The sequence below is a fragment of the Montipora foliosa genome, chromosome 6, assembly GCF_036669935.1.
Source record: "Montipora foliosa isolate CH-2021 chromosome 6, ASM3666993v2, whole genome shotgun sequence".
NCBI lineage: Eukaryota > Metazoa > Cnidaria > Anthozoa > Scleractinia > Acroporidae > Montipora > Montipora foliosa.
The window spans coordinates 48,250,163-48,270,162 of NC_090874.1; the positions used below are offsets into that span (position 1 = coordinate 48,250,163).

Below are 20,000 nucleotides of genomic sequence, written 5' to 3' on the forward strand. Positions count from 1 at the left end.
TGCTGTCTTCACAATTGCAATACTTAAGATGCTTCTGAATCCGCTCCAAATAAATTTCTTTAACTTTGCAAAGAGTTTCATCATGGACCGCTGACCACTTTCCAGCAACAAAATAATGTTGGTCACAGAGTTTCGTTTTTATAAGGCTTTACTGTTGCTACGGTTACCTATTTCGTCACAATAATAAATGCATCTTGTTAAGCACAAATTGGTGTTTCATATGGTGCCACAAAATTGCCGTTATGACAAAAAGTGATGAAAAGATAATCGTTGCAATAAAAAAGTCTCTCGATCTTGTTGAAACTAGTTCGAGCCACCTTAAAATAATTTAACTAACTTGGCGGTCTCCTTGCCTACGGATTCCTTTCTTGTCATGTTTCGTACTTTCAATTTCAACCCAGGTTAAAATTAAATTTAACTGGATTGAAATCATTTCAACCTGAATTTCAAATTTACCTGTAACATATATATATAATTGTGGTCATTATACATTTTGTACCTGGTTATAGTACTTTTTGTTTCCCGTTGGGCCGTAATCAAACTTCTGGCACTTTTTGTCGACAATTATCTGTTACAAAAAAGAAAATAGTGAAATTTCACAGCATAAGAAGATTCTGAGCTTACAGTGAGACATGCAAGGCCAGTCTGCCAAAAATTGCCCGAGCACCTTCTTCACGCATATCTCTTATTAATTGATTTCACTATGATGTGAGTTACAACTCGAAAACTTGAAAATATTCACCCGACGTTTTCAGGTTAGCACGTAACTCTCTCTTTGCCATTCGACCCCTGAAGCAGGTAAAGATAGTACGTGCATTAAAAAAAGTCGTTGAGATTTAAGGGAAAGAGTTTTATCATCATTTTGTGGCTGCCATGAGCTGAGCAGCGTCCATTGATATTTCAGCGTGATAAGCCTGATAGGGTCCCTTTAATTAAAGGCATCATCCAGCGTATCAGATAAGGTACCATTGTTTAACCACAAACCTGTCCAAAATGCACCATGTCCTTGAATGACGTTCCTTCCCCAAAGTGTGCTACGTAAACCGGTACTCTGGACTGCAAAACGACAGAACAGAGAAATGGTTCTCAATAACAAAATCACCTTGGATGGATGCGTTAATGAAGGTTAGTGCAATCGAGGATATCTCTCAGAACACGTTGGTATTTTGGCTAAAGGGAAAACGCTGCGCCCAGAGAAAGGAAAAGGGAAATCTGGGCAAGGTCAGAGCCTGACTCATGACGGCCAGGTCCGAGCCTGGGCCATAAAGGTGGGTGCCAAACCTGTTGCCTACAATGTGGGCATTGAGAAAAGAAAAATTAACCGAGAAATAAAATAAATGAATAAATGAAAAGAAAGAAGATTGGGAAAAGAAGAAAGAACAAACGGATCATTTTAAAGAGGCTAGGTCACGCATATTTTAGGCAATTTCAGCACTGATCGAATGGTCATAGAATTAACTAAAATATCAAAATAACTGTTCAAAACTATAGAAGAACTCTCACAAAACACAGGGAAGCCAAGAAGGGACATGGATGGACAAAACTGGAGAGGACTGAAATGGATTGAATTTGGGTAAATTTGAAAAACGTCGGCCCACCTTTTTTCAAATTTATATCAGTCTATATCAAAATGTTATTTACACAGCTGGAAAATCATTCTCAGTTGTTATGTGGCCGTGATTTTGCAAATGAAAGACTCTTGCTCTGCCAATTTGACGTTTAGAGCTCATAATTAACAAAATTAAACAAAATTACCTAAAATAGCGTGACCTAGCCCCTTTAAGCTTTCCCAAGTCAGTACGTGCACTCGGCACGCACTCGTATGTTATGCACATGAGCTATCACCACTAACAATGACCCAGGATTGTCTGGTCAATGTAGTTGCAATTTAGGACCAAACACAAAATTTCTCTCACTTACCTGGTTAATGTTTTGGCTATCCATACCAATCACTAACTCCATCATGTCATAGCAGACTCTCTCTGTCAGTCGGTTCGCACACAAACCAAGCTTGATAAGCGATCGTATAAATTCACCAGGGAGCAAATCAAAGGTCAAATTAGGGTCAAGTCTCTGGAGGAAAAGTGGCAAACAATCACTTAGAGGTTTACGTAAACATTTAAAACTCCGCTTCTAAAGTCAATTTTACCGGCGTGATCCCCGAAGATAATGCTAAAATAAAGGAAAGAATACCTTTCATTTCCGTTTCACAAAGAACTCTAATACAAGAGAAATTTTTAAGTTTCGAGAGAACTTTACGCTAGTCGGAGGCAACGACGTCGGACTGACTCTCATGGCGTTCTCTCGCTAAGAAAATCCTCTTGCACCCAGGGTAGAGCCTATGTTAAGTCGTTTTATTTTTTTAATTTTCCTATACTTTCAAGGCCGCATATTAATTTTCTAGTGCTCTCATTTGCTAAAAAAAACTCGTATGAAGTTTGATTGCGCCACGTATTGTCAATCAGATAAATTCTTGGCGAGAAGGAAGTTCCCAGTATCCAAACGTCCAGAAGGTATCAAAACTTCATCTAACAAATGTTTCATTCGCGATTGTAAGACATGACATTGGTTTCAAATTTACTTGGCGGTACGCGCCTCATTGCATGGCTATTTTCCGCATCTCATATATATCCAGCGCGCGTTCATGAGGTGATTTGGTCAGCTGAGAAACTAAAAACGTCATGTAAATGGTAAAGGGTAGTTAAGTCGGCAGCCATTTCTTGTTCTTCGAGTCAGTCTCGTTTCGTGCGTTTGATGATGATGATGATGAACTTTATTCATGTGTCGATGTATTTAGCTCGCGCTAATTGGGGACACAACATAAAGATAACATAAATAATAAATATTATGATAACTAATAAATAAGAAATAAGCTATAAATTTTTATATACATTTACAATATGCTAAAATAATTAATTTAATTGGTCATTGCTTGATTTGGGCTAATATTCGTCGTTTCTTTGGCCATGACTGGTAAATAGAACAACAGTCATTTTTTATGTTCGGGGTTCATTTCCTCCAGAGATGGATTTAAGTTAAATCGCCGTTTTAAAAGAGTTTCTGTTTTGCTTGGTTGGGAGTTTACCTAGTTATTTGAGTTTGACGAGAGATGGTTTATTCGTCTATACATTCATAACTTACCTTCACAAGTGGATATAAAAGATCAGCTGCGTCCTTGACAATTTTAGTAGCGTCATTTAAAGTGTAGACCGGAGCTAAAGCGAAGAAAGCCCGGACTTTCTTCCCTAAGTCCGGGTTATCAGCAAACCCGTTAAACGCGATCATTGTTCCTTGAGAATGGCCAACGTAAAACAATTGTTTTTGTCCTGTGACTTGTAGAACGTGGTTTATCATTGCAGGAAGATCGTAGTCAGCCATTTCTTGCCAGCTGGTGAAACAGATATAGAAAGACGGATCTCTTAAATATGATTGCTTGGACAGCTAAGTGGCCAGATAGCGAGCTTGCTAGCAGATTCACAGGCTAAACGTTATCTCCTGCATTTCTCCGAAGCACCTTAAAGGGCCTGTGTCACAACATTCACTCCTCCCTCTCGCTATTCAACTTAATGTCTGTCGAGTATCGATAATTTAAGTTAAAAACAACAGAGATAAAGTTAGGAAACTGTCAGTTTTCAAAAACCCAATTGCAAACCATTTTAATCTAGTTCACTTTTACCCATCCTTGTCTCCTTTTGTATTTTGCTGTTTTATTCAAACCTTTCTTCAATGTTTCAAGTTGCTATTTTTACGTTTCATCTGACCCCATTCGCTGAATTTCATGACACAGAGAGAGAGAGAAAATACGCAAGACTGACCTCCAATTCCAGAATATTGATTGGCTAGGCAGGTACTTCACGTGACGTCTAGAGTAGTCATTTCCGCGCACGTTCCCGAGCCACACGTCAAAGCCACTGTCCGCGAGAATGTAACCCAAACTCTTGGTTGCAGAATCCAAGACCCAGTTTGTCGAATCTGCCAGGAAGCCATGCTGTAGAAAAACTACTGGCTTGTCTTTAGAATTTGTCTCTTCATTTCTTCCTCGTGGAATCCTCTGCATACCAAGAATGAAGCCATCTTTTGTTGTCACGTGATGTTCTTCATAGGCATATCCTCTACTGGCTATTATCTGAGTCTAACAAAAAAGGGGGAATAAATTAGGTAAATAAACTGGGTTAAAAAGAAGCCGCACTTTTTTCATTAAGATTTTCGTCTGCCGGTCTTTTCCCCGGCAATGCTCATGTTCCACACGCTGCACTTTCAAAACTTAACGCTCTTCCTTTAACGAAGTCAACAATTCACACCCGATCAGCGTGAAACGCAAAACCAAGAAATCTCCTCATTTTCCCATTTATGATGCATGAGGAATTTTAAAATGTGCAACGCAGTGCGTAAACGGAAATTTTCATAATGAGCTTATTCTGTCTGTAAAAAAAGTGTCAAGTCATTCTTGATGAAAGAGGTGTTTGTCAATGCGCCATCGAAGTGTCAGTGACGCCGGAAGTTTCCAGAAAAATGCTTGATCCCTTAGTGTGCTTTTTTTCATCCTTGCAAATAATTGCGTCTTACAATTGCCACGCATAATGACCAAATCATTCAACTCACACTTGTTCGTGTGCTTCTGTTTCTGATTTATCTAAGTCAATTACAAAAAGGAAACTCAAAAACTGCAATTTAATACCAGTTTAAGACTCTGTCGATAGAGGTTGCGTCTCTCAGTTTGCATTCACATTTATAAAAATTTCACGTCATCGTTTTCTTCAAATATCGGTACATGGAATAAATTTGATGAATTTTGACATTCGTGTCTTGCAACTGGCGATATGGAAAGACTTGAAATAGCTTTCATGACCCTACGTAATATTATAGTGGGCGTGTAGTGGGCAGATCATATTAACATAACTCAGTGTTTTCAGTTTAAAAAATCTCCTAGACACTGGCTGAATTTCCCTGGAATTAAACGACGATTTAAAGAATATGTGACCGATGCCTAGTGAAAAGCTCATCTGATTTCATTCGGTATTCAAGTGGAAAGGAAGAGCAGGCCTTGGGCAGACTTGGGTAAGCTAGCAACAATTACGATTGTGGCTAGTAATATTAACTAATCGAGCTAGTAATATTTCATTGTAGTCTAAGTTGCCCGCCTAGAATAGCCATGCTACCCGCGCGGGCCACCATGGTCTCTGTACATTCAAATGTTTTCAAAATAAAGTGAATTAAGTAAGTGAAGAGCGTGGAAAACGCAACAAGCACACAGATTAAGGCCGGGGAAGGTACCCCGTGTAAACATCACGTGAGGTAAGTTCTAGCTTCATCGTTAAGAACAAAATACTCCCCCGAGTCCTTGAAGGACACTACTGTTTCAACCTTTTTAGGCAGTATAAGCCAGAAAGATAAATTTTCTTACCACATTTCGTCCTACATCGGGGTCGTCAGAGATGTGTGGCTCTAGATAGGAAATAACTCCCGCATTACACAGGACAACGTAACTGGCTGCGATTAAGGAGAGTGGAACCCAATGCATCGTGTAATTCTACAAAATGCAATTTGCTTTCACGATTTTCCTCTAATGGCTACGAACAAAAAAGACCCAGACTGAAGTGAAGTCGTTTCCTACCCGCACGCAAATGTCATGAAAAGGAATTCGAAACCAAGAATATAAGGAGCTTGTCGACATTGGAGATAAAATTACAGTATTGTGATTGGCAGAAATGCAAACCTGTTTTTCCGGATGGGCGTCAAGATGATCGACTGACTGCAGTATTATAATCGGCAGAAACGCAGACACACAAACTTGTTTTTTTCCGGATGTATCTCACTGCGAATTTAACGAGATGATAGACTTGATTGCCACCACGAGGCCCGGGGGAGGGACCCCCAAAAAAGAGAGGAAGGATGCTCGTCGGAAATTTTAAATTAAACCCCTAAAGGAGACCAATCTGAGTGTGGCCCAGGCTGTTTTGACCATATTAAAACACAGAGAAACAAAAAATACCATGACTTTTAATAATGGCAAAGCCATTATCATCTAATAATTTCACCTACGTGAAGAAATGTAAAAGTGTAAATACACACTTTTATGTTTCTTCGCACGCAACCCTAAAGGGGACCTTCATGGCTACATATGATTGCGTTTTGCCCAGAACGCCCTTTCTGAGACCAAAATCCGAAATTTACACCCCTAAGCGAGACGACGCGCATCCGTTCCCTTTTTATATGGGTGTTCCCCCCCCCCCCCCCCGGGCATGAGGCTTGGCACAGCCGCAAGTGTCTCCGTGACAATCCCCCCTCCTTACATCCGTCGACGAATCCTTACTACGCCATCGAATTTAGATGCCGGTCTAAACTTTCGTATTAAAGAAAAGTCGATTAGCTTTTACCTTCTCCCAGACAGGTAAGGTAACCGGAAACCGAAATTGCATCAGTAAAATCTTATACTAATCACATCACTAAACACGAAGGCGCGCTGAGTGGACATAGATGTCCCAATCCGCTGGGAAGCAAAGGCGCGATTCGGTTTCATTTGCCAGTTCATCTCACACCGTGATAGGCTATTAAATATCAGAGGATTTGCAATGTTTTGAGACAGGACGAAAACGGTGATGATGGGAAATGGTGCTGATAAAGACATTGAAATGTGGTGGAGAAACTACTTCGAGTCGATTCCGTTTTGAATAAAAGGTTACCAAAAAATTATACAACAAAAATTTGATCAATACAACAATACATGGCCGTCAATGAGGTCAAGATAGTAAAGAAAAGTAGAAATGATCGGCAGGCTAATCGAATGTGATAATATTATTCACTATCCAGTTGACGTATGAACTGACAAAACAAAGTTTCTGTTTTGTTACAAAGCTACTCAACAATGACTTTGCTCCTTCAAGAAACACGCCTACAACGGATTAAGTTTCATTCAGGCAGTCGCTGACTTCGACAAGAAAGCAAAGGAAAGGAAATTTATTTAGTGCCTGGTCGTTCTAGCGCTGGAGCACTAATTGGGGACACCGTAAGCTGAAATTAACAATTAACGCAAATTAAGTCAAATGTTGGTTTTTGAGGAGAGACGAAACCGCAGTACCCGGAGAAAAGCTCTCGGTGCAGAGTAGAGAACCAACTAACTCAACCCACATATGACGCTGAGTCTGGGAATCGAACCCGGGCTACATTGTTGGGAGGCGAGTGCTCTCACCACTGCGCCATGCTTGCACCCCGGTAGCCAAATTCCTTCCTTGTCCCAGGAGAGGGGAGGGGGAGGGGGGTGCAATTTGCAGTCTGAAAAAAATTATTCGTGCTTATTTATTATGCACGAGAAAAATCATGTAATTACGTATGCAAACTGAAAATTCACCATCATTTAATTTATATAAATTCTCTACTACCTTCAGCTCTCGCCTTCTTGACAATGAAAAGCAATTGGCGAAAATTTTAAAATGATTAACATGGAACGCGGGTTTGTTAAGCACCTGCTGAACTCTGTTTAATCGACCTTATCGAACTTGTAAAGTGGTACTATGATAAAATTAATTGCTTCCTTTTTTCTTCAGATTTTGAACGTGAGTTTGTGTAACTCCTGAATGGCAAAACTTTGAGCTTTGATTTTTATCCAAAGGCTGTTTACTTTGAGTGTAAGTTCACTGTCCGCCATAGACCAATTCGGCTAACTCAATGTTGTACCCAATTCAAATCTCTCGGGGTTAAGATTCTTTGTGTGTTGAGTTTGCATGACAATGAAGCATTCACATTTAAATGAGATGGAAATACTTGGAACAAAACGTTTTATTCCCAAAAGATTTGAATTGGGTACAACATTGAGTTAGCCGAATAGACCAATTCGGCTAACTCAATGTTGTACCCAATTCAAATCCTTCGGGGTTAAGATTCTTTGTGTGTTGAATTTGCATGACAATGAAGCATTCACATTTAAATGATATGGAAATACTTGGAACAAAACGTTTTATTCCCAAAAGATTTGAATTGGGTACAACATTGAGTTAGCCGAATTGGTCTATTGGTCTATTAACTGAGCGATTGGACCTTAAAAGGGTTGATCATGGGAAGTGACGTCAAAGGTTCACTAGCTTAAAATTTCAGCGTGTAAATGCAGCTTATTATAAATGCGAAACATAAGTCTTAAAAGCCCGAAATTCCCGTGCTACATGTAAATTCAAACGGGAACACACGTATTGCACTCTTAAACTGGTGAGTATTTGACGTAATTTTCTCCTCGATCCAGCTCTCTCAAGATTTCAAATTTGGTAATGCCGGACCATTAAATAGGAAATTCCAGTTAAAATAAACAGGTGTCTTTTTCAAATCAAGGCTTAAAACTTGGGTCACTTAGTGTTTAGTTAACATATTTTTTGAATCCAAAGAAAAAGAATTGATTTTTTTGATCGTAGTTTCACTTTAAAAGTGTTTGTTAAACTCAAGACCCGATCAAACCTCGCTTACCTGGACAATTAAAGCAGTTGTCTCTTAGGTTTGCGACGCATACAATAAACAGAGAAGAGATGCATGGAGATGCCTACGGTTTATTTTGAAGGCTTGTAGAGCTCGAGGATTTTACAACATGGCCTTATAGATCTTCAGATTCCTCAAGCCTCGTTCTGAAGCTATAATGTTACCGTGGTAACAACCGCCATTTTCAAGTTCAGGTGTCTCCAAAAAAGATTCGACCCATGACCTCTGCGATGCCGGTGCAATGCTTTCTTCCAACTGAGGGATGAAGCTAATCAGTTGGGAGTACATTACACAGGCATCGCAGAAGTCATGGGTTCGTGTCGCCTGTGGAGACGATGGGGTTGCCAATGAAAACGCTGCCTCGGACATCACGTCGTGTGAAATCTTCAGATAAGCGCGAGGATCACGTCTCCCTTTCACCTATAACCCGCACTTAAAATACATTCATTTAGAAATCCAAAGGAGATACAGATGGTTCTAATAAGAGTCCATTCGTTTCGCAAAGGAAAAAGTCAGAATCCAGTTTATTGATCGTAAGACTTGGCAAGGGTTGAGACAGAATTCAGGGAGGGGTGAAACTGAGAAAGGCGGTTGTGTAAGCGGTCAATAAAATGTTACCAGTTAATCCGAAAACTGCCAACCTAAATTTAATCTTCGAAAAGAAAATAACAGAGCCTACAGGATTAATAACAGAAGTTGTACCTTGTTGCTGACAGGTTGAAGCAAGTGCTCTACACAAACCTAAATCATGATTTAAACCTCCATAAAACAAAACGATTTTGTTCCACGGAAAATTATTCAAGCAGAATTAAACTTGTTTCTCAAAAAACTTAAACGAAAAGTTAAAAAGGTGCATGAGAGTGATTTGGCTCTCAGTTAAACCGCGTCTTCATGATGGACACAAGTTTGCGATACAGCCGATTAACTGCGTCTTTTCCGTACAAGAAGTCTAAGTGGTTCCAGCCTCGAATCACTTCGTAATGTGCTAGATTCTTGATCTTTCGCTTGAGAGCATTGTTGTCGTCAACATCCCCTAGTAAGTCCTTTTCTGCCACAAACATAAGGGTGGGAGTGGGCATGTCTTGTACACGACACAAAGGAACAGTGGCCTAGAAAGGAAAAATACCCGAGCTCATCAGCCTATTTTCGTAAGGGTGTGTGGCAAAGTGAAGGAGGAGTCTCAACATCTCTGTAAAGATCAATAACATGGAACCATAACTGGATGTAATGGTTAAGCTAGTTGCTTCTTTGTAAGAGTAAGGGTAGTGTGAACAGTCTTCAAAGAGATCCATTTTAAATACCCGATTATACAAGTTCTTGTTTCTTGTCGGGCCGTAATCAAACTTCTGGCATCTGTTGTTGATAATCATCTATTAGAAAAAAAAAAGGCGCATTTAATGAAAATTCAAAGCTTTAAGCGGGAAAAATGTTTTTTTGGACTGTCTATTTTACTAGTTTCATCGTGCGACAGTAAACTATATTTTTACACAGTAACCGGTCACCCAAACTTTTTAAGCTAAACTCGAAGGATGAGGACACTGAGGGTTAACTGCTTCGACATGGATAAAAATCCCGATAAAAACAAACCCCCACAAACCATTTTGAAAAATAAATACATTGTATTTGTTTCTCATGTCACAAAACCAAGGAGCCGCATCATGCCTAGCCTGCGAACGCAGACGTATTTGCGGCGGTCGTTTCTGAAATACGTCTGCGTTCGCAGGCTACATCATGCCGGGATGGGACAATAAACCTCTATTTGCAACTCTAACCCTCCAAGTATTTCTTCAAGTCAGTTCCTATTCAAACACACATTTTTTTGGACCCATTTGGAGTTAAAATGACTGTGATGATTGGAAGAAAATTCAGTTTTTCATTTGTCAAAACAACAGTTTAACTTAACTTATAGAGAAGAAAGTTTCTGCGCTTCCGTCGGATATTGGGTCTATTCAATTGACTCCCTTGAGGAGGCTCAACTTCCTGAGACACGCAGTGTCTTGAAGTGTTAATTTTGTAATTGCTACTACAAATAGGGCGAGGCTCGCAATTGTTCCAAGATAAAGACAAATGGAAGGTCCATGCAATCTCATAACCCGGCCGTGTATTCATAAACTGTGGGACGTACGTTGACCATACCTCCCAGGGGTATGCTAATCAATTTTCCCATAAATCACAACTGGTAATAGGTTGAGCTACCTTATCTTCGAAGGAAAATGGATTATTATTGCGTTGTCATTGTCATGAGTAACAGACGCCAACGCAAGCTCATCATATGGGCCGCATATAAGTAGTCTGAAACCATGGTAACAAGGACACATTGTGTCAGTGTATTTCTCGAAACGGACGAATATCACGGCTCATTTTGAAGTTTAGAGACATGGCTACACATTGCGAAGTATTCACTATACCCTTAAATTTGACTTTCGACAATTTTAAAGAAATGTATCGTTCACAGAAATTATACTCCAAAACCAGAAAACCACGACATGGTAACAACACGCCGGTTTTTTTTCTCAAGCACAAGAAGTGTTTTTTTCAGAATAAGTATGCTCGAGGTAACTGTATGTGTGTCACTAGAACTGCAATAGATGGACAATTCTTGACAACCAAAATCAAATCTCTGTCCACTGCAAGGTGAGGTCAGCACCTCCTCTGCCAAGATCTTCCTCTTAAAAAAAGGCCAACAAAAATTCTGAGGAAATAAACTTTATAACAGTATCTTCCACAACATTGTTTTGCCTTGTGCTGTGCGTCTCTGCCTTCTTCGTGGTTCTGATTTCTATTTTTTCATTGCTATCACTTTCTACAACCGCAGATTCAGTGTGGTGGAAGTCTGAGACAACCTCTTCGTCAGACTATCGGTCTAACAATCCTTAACAGATTGCAATAGAGGTCACTGGCATTTAATCTTCATCTAAATCTACGCTTTGAGAAGAATTACATTCGCTTCCAGAATTTAAATCCACTATGCTATATTTATCGTTCCATATGTAACGCTGGGAGGAAAAGAGTTTTAGGAAGCAACACTCTTTGCAAAGAGTAGGGCATGGAGTTACCTTTTTGTGGTCTATCCTGGTAATGGGCAAACTATCAATTAGAGCATTGCTCTGTTGTGGGATCCTGATCATATGGGTGGTGGAACTCAGACTAAATATATCAACAAAACAGACGGTAACCTACGTTCCTTATAACAGCTGCGGAGAAGAGTCTTAAGACGACTTTTGTCTTCCTTTTAAGGATAGCTATAAATCGGGAGCCAGTGCTTCGCAAGAAAGGTATTTACTCGAGAAGAGCGCTCGATCTCCAGAGGTGAACAGTTCTATCCGAGAGCTAATCGAATGTCTAGTATAAATAAAAGGAGTAACACCTGCTTATCGGCATAGGTGTATTTGTTAACAAACCTGTGTGTAATGCACCACGTCCTTAAATGATGTCCCTTCTAGGATGTGAGAAAAATAAACAGGCGCTCTCGACTGTAAAGAAAACGAGACGAAATGAAAATCTGAGCTCAGTTGGACTTGAACTTCGTTGACCGAGTATACAAGAAATGATAGGAAAAAAAAGAGACAACAGGGAAGTAGACGAACAAAACTTTTCTAAGCGTTTCTAATAGTAGTTTGAAGAGGAAAGGCGTGCGTGCGTGCCTGCGTGCGTGTGCGAGAGTAGTGAGCAAGAACAACGGCAACGTCGACGAAAATGTCACTTCAGATTGTAACCGTTAGCGACGTCAAAAGATTTCGCGCATGACCCATTTTGTGCAAATCGGGCTTGCTATCAGGATAGGTGCAAACGGTTTTCTAGTTAAGGTCGAGAATTTTGGGCGGTTCAGCGTTATATGCTCACACGTTGTCGTCGAACCCTAAAATTTTAATTATTTCACATTATTGTTTTGTGGAGTACTAAAAGAATGTACTAAAATGCACGTGCAGCACGACTAAGTTTCTCTTTTTTAACCAATGATATACTTGTTTGGTGACCTTACTTGCTTAAACCCAGGGAGCTCAAGCACCGCGTGTTTGAGACGCGGACTTTAACCGGAAGTTAGCTGTTTTCCTTTTTAACTTGTCTTCACACAAAAAACGCGCGTGCTTAAGCTCCCTTACGATCATGCACGCCCGCGCCGACGTTAACCAGAGATGCTTCAAATTACGTCTGAGGGGCCAAATTAAAGCGATTGATGCTAGCTTTAAGCAAAATTCTTCAGCAACATCTCGCAATTTTACCTGGTCAATGTTCTTGCTATCCATACCAACCACTAACTCTAGGATGTCATAGCAAATTTTTGCCGTGACTATATTTGCGCATAAACCAACTTTCATTAACGAACGAAAAAGGTCTCCAGGGAACAGATCGAAGGTCAGATCAGGGTCGAGTCTCTGGAGAAAAAGGAGCAGAAATATATGTTAAAGGCAATAGACACTTAACTATTAAGAAATGCTATCATGGTCCCATGGGAATGGCAACGTAAAGCAATGAGTTTTGTATGTTAAATTCCCAGTAATCGTGGTATAAAAGGGCCCTTTTTACAAATGCATCATCCGCTTTTCTCGTTCTTCGTGGGGCACGCAACTTCAGTGGCCTCTTAAAAACTCGGCAAACCCCGATTGCGATTGTAACTTACCATGACGATTCGATTTATAATTTTAGCTCCATGCCTTACAATTTTGGTAGCGTTATTCAAAGTGTAGACCGGAGCTAAAGCGAAGAAGGCTTTGACTTTCTTTCCTAAATCCGGGTTATCAGCGAATCCGTTAAACGCGATCAGTGTTCCCTGGGAATGGCCAACGTAGAACAACTGCTTTTGTCCGGTGACCTGTAGCACGTAGTCTGTCATTGCGGGAAGATCGTAGTCAGCCATTTCTTGCCAACTGTGGAGAGAAAGAGACGGAGACAGCAATCGATGGGATAGTGAGAGTATATAAGGAATGTGCACTTGAGATGTGTATTCTTCTGGAATGAATTTGCATTGTGATGTAAAGCAAGGTTCCCAGTGAATATTGGTTAGTTTCTGTCCATTCTCATAGCAAAGAATTTTCAAGGCTCCGATCGCTCAAACCTTAAAACATAGCTCAGTATTAACAATTGTTTTGATACTACGACAATGATTTAGTGATAACATTGACAGACCTAACAGTCACGGTTAAAAAAAACATGTTCATTTAGAAGAGACATCGATGGGTTGTCAACTCATATCGATTCCCGGCCATTCTATCGTCAGAACCAACTATAAAAAAAGCTAATTTGAAAAAAAAAAAAAGACTATTTAGAGACACGAGGTGCTCCTCAATCCAATCAAATCACAAAAATTCTCGTTAATTTCTCTGAAAATGGGCAATTGTGCTTGGATCAACAATGCGCCGCAAGTTTACGTTGCAAAGCAAATTTTCTCTAGCTCCCTTCCTAGAAACTTTTGTTTCAGCTGCTGCCCTCCACAGAATCCTTGCAATGAGGACCGATGAGCAGTTGATGAATAATGAAGCCATATATCTGAGCTTTATCATAAACTGACCTCCAGTTCCAGAATATTGATTGGTTGGGCGTATGCTTCAAGTGACGTCGCGAGTAGTCATTTCCGCGCACGTTCCCAAGCCAAACGTCAAACCCACTGTCCGCGAGAATGTAAGCCAAACTCTTTTTAGCGGAATCCACTACCCAGTTGGTCGAATCCTCCAGAAAGCCATGCTGTAGGAAAACAACTTGTTTATCGTCAGAATTAACCTTTTCATCTCTCCCCCGCGGAATCCTCTGGATGCCAAGAATGAAGCCATCTTGCGTTGTTACATGATGTTCCTCATAAGCATATCCTCTGCTAGCTATGAGCTCAGTCTAAGTAGTCAGAAAATTAAAGGAGTAACTGACATAACTTTTGTAAAAGAGGCCTCATTTATTGGAAAAACAACTAGACCGACGGATGAGGTAGATTTAGGTTCACACTGCAATCATCACGACAAGATATGGTTTGATGCAACTCTATAGTTTGGAATGTAATGAATATCAATGAAAGTTACGATTTAACACAACAGATTTATCTGAAGATCTGCGGTAAAACGTCCTCCATCCAACGGAAGCGAATTCCGAGTCTTTTCCAGTGAAACACGATAGAATATATTCAGTGAAATTATGTTATTCGGCTTATTCATAAGAGGTCAAATTTCAGTACTGACAAATGGTGAGTGCAGTTGAACCCAGGAACGAGTTCAGGTGAGAAATGCAAATAAAAGCAAGTTGAGTTGTGTTTAGTTTGCTTTGAAATTCTAGTGGCCCGCTATAAGGCGGGTCTTAAAACATAGGTCACATTCCACAAGTTCAAACTAGAAGCCCTGCTCCACTGATGCAAACTAAGCCAAAAGTCTTCCCTAGACCTGAAACAACATAACTGTAGAGTGATTAGGGCTAGGAGACACTTTTGCTGTTGTTTATTTATTTGTAGCACAGTGACATGTACACCGAGCTGTCACCGGTGGCCCTTTGTTGTAGACCCTCCTAACGCTATGCGGAGCTCTTAACGGCCTCCAGGAAAGGGGAATTGGCGGTGTCTTAACATCAGGACAATGTTAATCCATTGAAGACGACAGTACAAGGAGAGGACTATCATTGAGCGGAAAAGGGCTTTTGTTTCAGATGACTCCTGATGAAGACACTAGTACTGCTATCGAGACGTTGGGTCTTGAGTTGCCACTGACTTTTATGTTAAAGTACATCATTCATTATTTTCAAAGTTGAGTAGTATCATCCGTTGGGGTGGGGTACTCCCTTATATGGGCTATATAGGCATGTGCGGCCCAAAAGGGTACCGGTATGCTTTTTTAGCCATTTTGGTCTGAAATAGGGAATCGATTTTGACCATTGTGGTCTGAAACGGGGTGTGGTTTGTGCACTCAAGTCTTGAATAGTGTGTATTTTTTAGAAGAAGCCACTTTATCATTTTGCTACAAGATCATTAACGAAAGCCCTTCTCAAATTATTACGCCAACCGTGCAGCAGCTGAAAAAGGTCTGAAAATAGGCCTGAAATAGGGTCTCAAATTTTAGGTCAGGTCTGAAATAGGGTAGGGAAAACAGTCGCAGATTTTGATCTGAAACTGAGGGCAAGGGTTTCAGGAGGCGGGTCGCATACCCCCACACAGTTTTTCTTGGGGTACCCCCCGTCTCCTGGGAGTATCATGCCGTGCCAGATTCTTTGTTGAATAATAAAATAACCGCCTAGATAGGAAACTGAAGTCAATAGAATAGAAAACTCAATATTTTTTTAATTAGGAAGAAGAATTGATGTTGCGAATGCAAGACACATTAAAATTTCGGCTACTGAGGCCAAACAAATCTTTCGCCGGTGATAAGAATGCAAGTCCACCTTTTATTCCAGTATAGAGACGTTTGCTTTTTTGGTTTGTATGCTTGTTGCTTTTTGCTTTGACTCGAGTAGTTTAGAATTAACTGCCGACCTAAACCAGACTAAAAATCCAAACAAGTTTAGAAAAGAGAATTATTTTTGCCTCGTTCGACCATTCACAATCGAGCAGTTACGAGCGGGTTAATACACAGTGGTTAATGCTTACTATGGCCCAGTTGGTTAAGTAGCTCCTTCCTTTCAGGGACGAAAAATCAGAGAGATTAATTAACGGTCTTACCACATTTCTTCCAAGATCAGGGTCGCCGGAAAAGTGTCGCTTAATGAAGGAGATAAGTCCCCCATTGCACAGGACAACACAACTGGCTGCGATTAAGGACAACTTTGCTAAAATCATCGTGCCATCCACAAGGTATTGTACGTTTCCCCAATTCTCTTGGTATTCTACGGCTGAACGAGAGACTTCTCTTATATGTAATGGCCCGCAGTCGTTACTCGTTACACAGTCAAACTTACAATGACTGGGGATTGCAGTGTAATTATATCCAGTAATATTGTGTATAACAAAAGGACATTTACACTATTCCCCTGAGTCATTCATTCTTGTGTGAAAAACGAATGCCACCGTCCTAAGCTTCTCGATTTCCCCGAGGGACAACACTTGCACGTTGCTTCACGCCGCTATGTTGGATGATCCTATCAATAAATCCGACGCTCGTTAACTTCGTTTGTTCGTCATTCAGCATTCGCGTATTTCGTCATTGTCATCAGCGTCTCTAGAGATTAGCTGAAAAACGCTTATGCTTTTTTAACAGGATATTGCAAGATATTACATGCATTTGTGAAAATGGGTGTCAGGAAGGAAAATATTCAATGTGTGTTTTGTGTTTTTCTTTGCATTCGCAACAATCTCAGGAAATAAAAGCAGACGTTATTTTTGGGGTTTACCTCGATGAAAAAACCTGTGAAACTTTTTCTTTGTTTTGTTAGCTCGTGGTAGGGTTAGGTTACTGTTTGATGTTTTTTTGCTCTTTTGTTTTTCGTTGTGTTACATCAGCCGTGAGTTTCACACGTTTTTACACCAAGTATGAACCCATTTTTGGCGCACATAGCCCGTCGGTGAAGATTTCTAACGGAAACTGACGAGATTCACAGAGAATCGAAACTGCAGTCTTGCCTAAGCATCTATACCCAAATGGCAGCAGCTACACTCACAACAGACGGCCTGTTTGAAGTAGACATTTCAGACAAGGAAATCTGCGATACAGATGAACTTAACGAGGCCGAAGAAAAAGTTCTCAGAGAACGAGATACTGATCTTTCTGGGAACGAAGATGAAATCCCTTGCGCTCAAGCTCCCACATCTAAAGCCCCATTTACACGAGCAATTTTTCCTTGACAAGTTTTCCTTGACAAGGAAAAATTGCTCGTGTAGATGGGGAATAGTGGACAAATTTTCCTTGTCAAGGAAAATCTGGCATGCTAGCTTTTCCTTGACAAGGAAAAATTGTCAAGTCTGAAATTTGCTCGTGTAGATGGACAACAAGGAAAATGTGACAAGGAAAAATTGTCATATTCTTCATTTACACTACCAAGAAAAACTTGTCAAGGAAAACTTGTCAAGGAAAACTTGCTAGTGTGTACAGTCGGCAAGTTTTCCTTGACAAGTGGACTTGTCAAGGAAAAATTGCTCGTGTAAATGGGGCTTAAAGAGACTAGAAAGACCATGCCACACAAAGGCAAAGAAAGAAACATCAACAAAACAAGTGACAACCAAACAAGAGGAACTAAAGGACCTCGCGATGACAACAGAAAAAAGCACGGAAATATCGAACCGAAAAAAGCCCGTCAAGACGAGGAACATGTCTCCATAACGGAGAAAATAGATAAACCAAAGAACTCTATCGGACTCTTACAAGCTCATCTCGACAAAGGCACATGCCCAAAAAGCCTTAGATACAATGTAAAGGCAAACATCATGCCTGATGAACATTTTAAGTCGGATGTAAGTTCGATTAGGAAGAGGGCGGAACATGATTTTGTGGGAGCGCTGGTGAAATTTCACCACAGACGCGTGGAAAGGCTTACATCAAAGCTCAGAAAACTAGAACAAGGAAAAACACGAAAAAGAGAACCTAAAACGAATGTAAAGCCAATGGCTACAGATTCAAATTGCTCAAAACAAAGTGATGTTAACAAATTAGCCGTGGAATTGAAAGCTAAGCATAACGAGGTCGACAAGCTTCTTGTAAATCTGAGGGCACAAGCAAACAATAAAGAAGTTAAATCTTATATGTGTGCATTCTCTGCCTCCTCAGAAACGAGAAATAATGGTCAAACCAACCCAAATAAAACGTTAAAGAATCGCAAAAGGAAACAGAGAAAAAGGGATAAAGATAAAAAGCGCTTTCAAAAAGCAACTGAGTCACGCAAACAGCATATCAAGAAGTCAACCTATCAGATAAACAATTTACAGATGAACAGATAGCCTTGTTATCAAGGGGTCTAAAGTTTATTCCAACACCCGTGACAAATGAAGACTTTATAAGGCGCAACCTTTTAAGAGATTTTAACCTTTTCGCAAGGCGAATGCGCCTCCAACACATCTTTCACGGGAAAGAAAACAAACAACACCCATTCTACGTTAGATCAACGTGGGAATCACCTGTCCAACAATCAGTGGCCTTAGAAACCTTCCTAGAAGAGGTAAAATTTGAACTAGCAAACATTCCTATAAAGAGGCCGAAGGATAACCTATCACCCGGTGAAAGGCGTGCATTGAAGAACCTATTACGTGACAAAACTATCATTGTGAAGAAAGCCGACAAAGGAACCACAACCGTAATAATGAGCAAAAAAGAAAAAATAACAGAGGGGCAAGTTCTCAGTGAGTTCTGTCGAACGATCTTGACAACTACAGGCCCTTAGATAAACCGATGGCTGACGAAACAGCCGATAAAATAAAAAAAATAATGACGTGTATGCTCACAGAAAGCCACATTGACGAAATGACAGCGAAATGGCTCTCCCAAACACCAAACCCGCCGAGAATTCCAGAATTCTATACACTAACAAAGATTCACAAACCTACACTAGTAGGTAGACCTATAATATCTGGGTGTGACGGCCCTACAGAAAGAATTTCAAGCTTCGTTGACCGCCTCATACAGCCGATAGCACAACAACAAGAATCTTATCTTAAAGATTCAACAGACTTTACAAACTTCATCGAGAGAACGAAACTGCCAAAGAACGCAATCCTTGCCTCAATGGACGTAACTACTAGCTTATACACAAATATTCCTCAAGAGGAAGGGATGACTACTGTATGCAAAGCGTACGAAGACTTCTATCAAAACCATTTACCAATCCCTCCTAAGTTCTTGAGGCAAATGCTCTGCCTGATACTTAAAGAGAATTCGTTCCAATTCAATGGGCGACATTATTTGCAAACCCACGGAACGGCAATGGGAACCAAAATGGCCGTGGCTTTCGCTAATGTTTTCATGGCAAAAATAGAAAAAGGCATTATCAGCAAGAGCAAAATTAAACCGCTAGTTTGGAAGAGATACATTGACGATGTCTTCTGTGTGTGGCACACGACCGAAGACAATATAGAAAAATTTGTGCAAAGGGCAAACAACTACCACGATACAATCAAATTTACGGCTGAAATATCAGACTCAGAAATTACATTCTTAGACACAAAAGTGTACAAAGGCGAGAGATTCAAAAGAGAATCAACCCTTGATGTGCAAACACATTATAAACGGACAGAGACCTTTCAATACACGGATTTTTATTCGTGTCATCCACCAGGCGTTAAGAAAGGATTCATAAAAGGAGAAGCGCTACGCCTCCTAAGAACAAATTCGTCAGTCGTGACGTTTAATAATAACATGCAGAATTTCAAAATACGTCTAAAGAATAGAGGATACCCAAATACATTTTCAGAAAAATTCCTATCTGAAGTTAACTTCACGGATAGGGAGAGGTCACTTGAAAACAAAGACAACAGCACACAAAAGAAAATATTGCCTTTTGTTACACAATACCACCCGGCTTTATCTAACCTCAAGAATATATTAATGGTGAAATGGCACCTTATTCAAAACCAACCGCACCTTAGAGAAGTATTTAAGGAGCCACCCATACTATCATATCGCAAAGGAAAGTCGTTAAAAGACATTTTA

The 20,000-nt window shown here is 40.2% G+C and overlaps 3 protein-coding genes and 1 long non-coding RNA gene across 4 annotated transcripts in view; 2 read left to right on the plus strand and 2 right to left on the minus strand.

The window, feature by feature from the left end:
* LOC138007553 (lipase member K-like) overlaps positions 1–5,643 on the minus strand; it is a 6,477-nt gene extending 834 nt beyond the window's left edge. The window contains exons 1-6 of the mRNA XM_068854530.1: positions 5,405–5,643; positions 3,816–4,132; positions 3,142–3,388; positions 1,921–2,073; positions 985–1,056; positions 500–568 (exon numbers count right to left, since the gene is read on the minus strand). Coding sequence (XP_068710631.1) covers positions 500–568; positions 985–1,056; positions 1,921–2,073; positions 3,142–3,388; positions 3,816–4,132; positions 5,405–5,521 — 975 coding nt within the window. The 5' untranslated portion in view covers positions 5,522–5,643. The remainder of the gene's footprint in view (positions 1–499; positions 569–984; positions 1,057–1,920; positions 2,074–3,141; positions 3,389–3,815; positions 4,133–5,404) is intronic.
* On the plus strand, positions 4,927–17,171 carry LOC138007556 (uncharacterized). The gene is made up of 3 exons (XR_011124064.1): positions 4,927–5,058; positions 16,103–16,219; positions 16,865–17,171. It is a non-coding gene; the product is annotated as an uncharacterized lncRNA (long non-coding RNA).
* Positions 9,011–16,559, minus strand: LOC138007554 (lipase member K-like). Its single transcript, XM_068854532.1, has 7 exons — positions 16,088–16,559; positions 13,970–14,286; positions 13,082–13,328; positions 12,684–12,836; positions 11,862–11,933; positions 9,762–9,830; positions 9,011–9,569 (listed from the first exon to the last, which is right to left on the minus strand). Exons 1-7 carry the CDS (start codon positions 16,202–16,204, stop codon positions 9,333–9,335), a joined length of 1,212 nt encoding a protein of 403 aa, XP_068710633.1. The 5' UTR covers positions 16,205–16,559; the 3' UTR covers positions 9,011–9,332.
* A 1,608-nt stretch (positions 17,172–18,779) lies between the features above and the next one.
* The window catches only part of LOC138005663 (uncharacterized), a 1,239-nt gene continuing 18 nt past the window's right edge, over positions 18,780–20,000 (plus strand). Inside the window, exon 1 of the mRNA XM_068851858.1 lies at positions 18,780–20,000. This exon is cut by the window's right edge and continues 18 nt beyond it. Coding sequence (XP_068707959.1) covers positions 18,780–20,000 — 1,221 coding nt within the window.

Bases quoted from the DNA above. Each gene is read 5' to 3' on its own strand.
- LOC138007554 (XM_068854532.1), bottom strand. From the start codon at position 16,204: ATGATTTTAGCAAAGTTGTCCTTAATCGCAGCCAGTTGTGTTGTCCTG. The intron at 11,934-12,683 runs GTAAAATTGCGA...TTTTCTTTACAG, and splicing joins ATAGCAAGAACATTGACCAG to TCGAGAGCGCCTGTTTATTT. The intron at 9,570-9,761 runs GTATTTAAAATG...TTTCCTTTCTAG, and splicing joins ACAAGAACTTGTATAATCGG to GCCACTGTTCCTTTGTGTCG.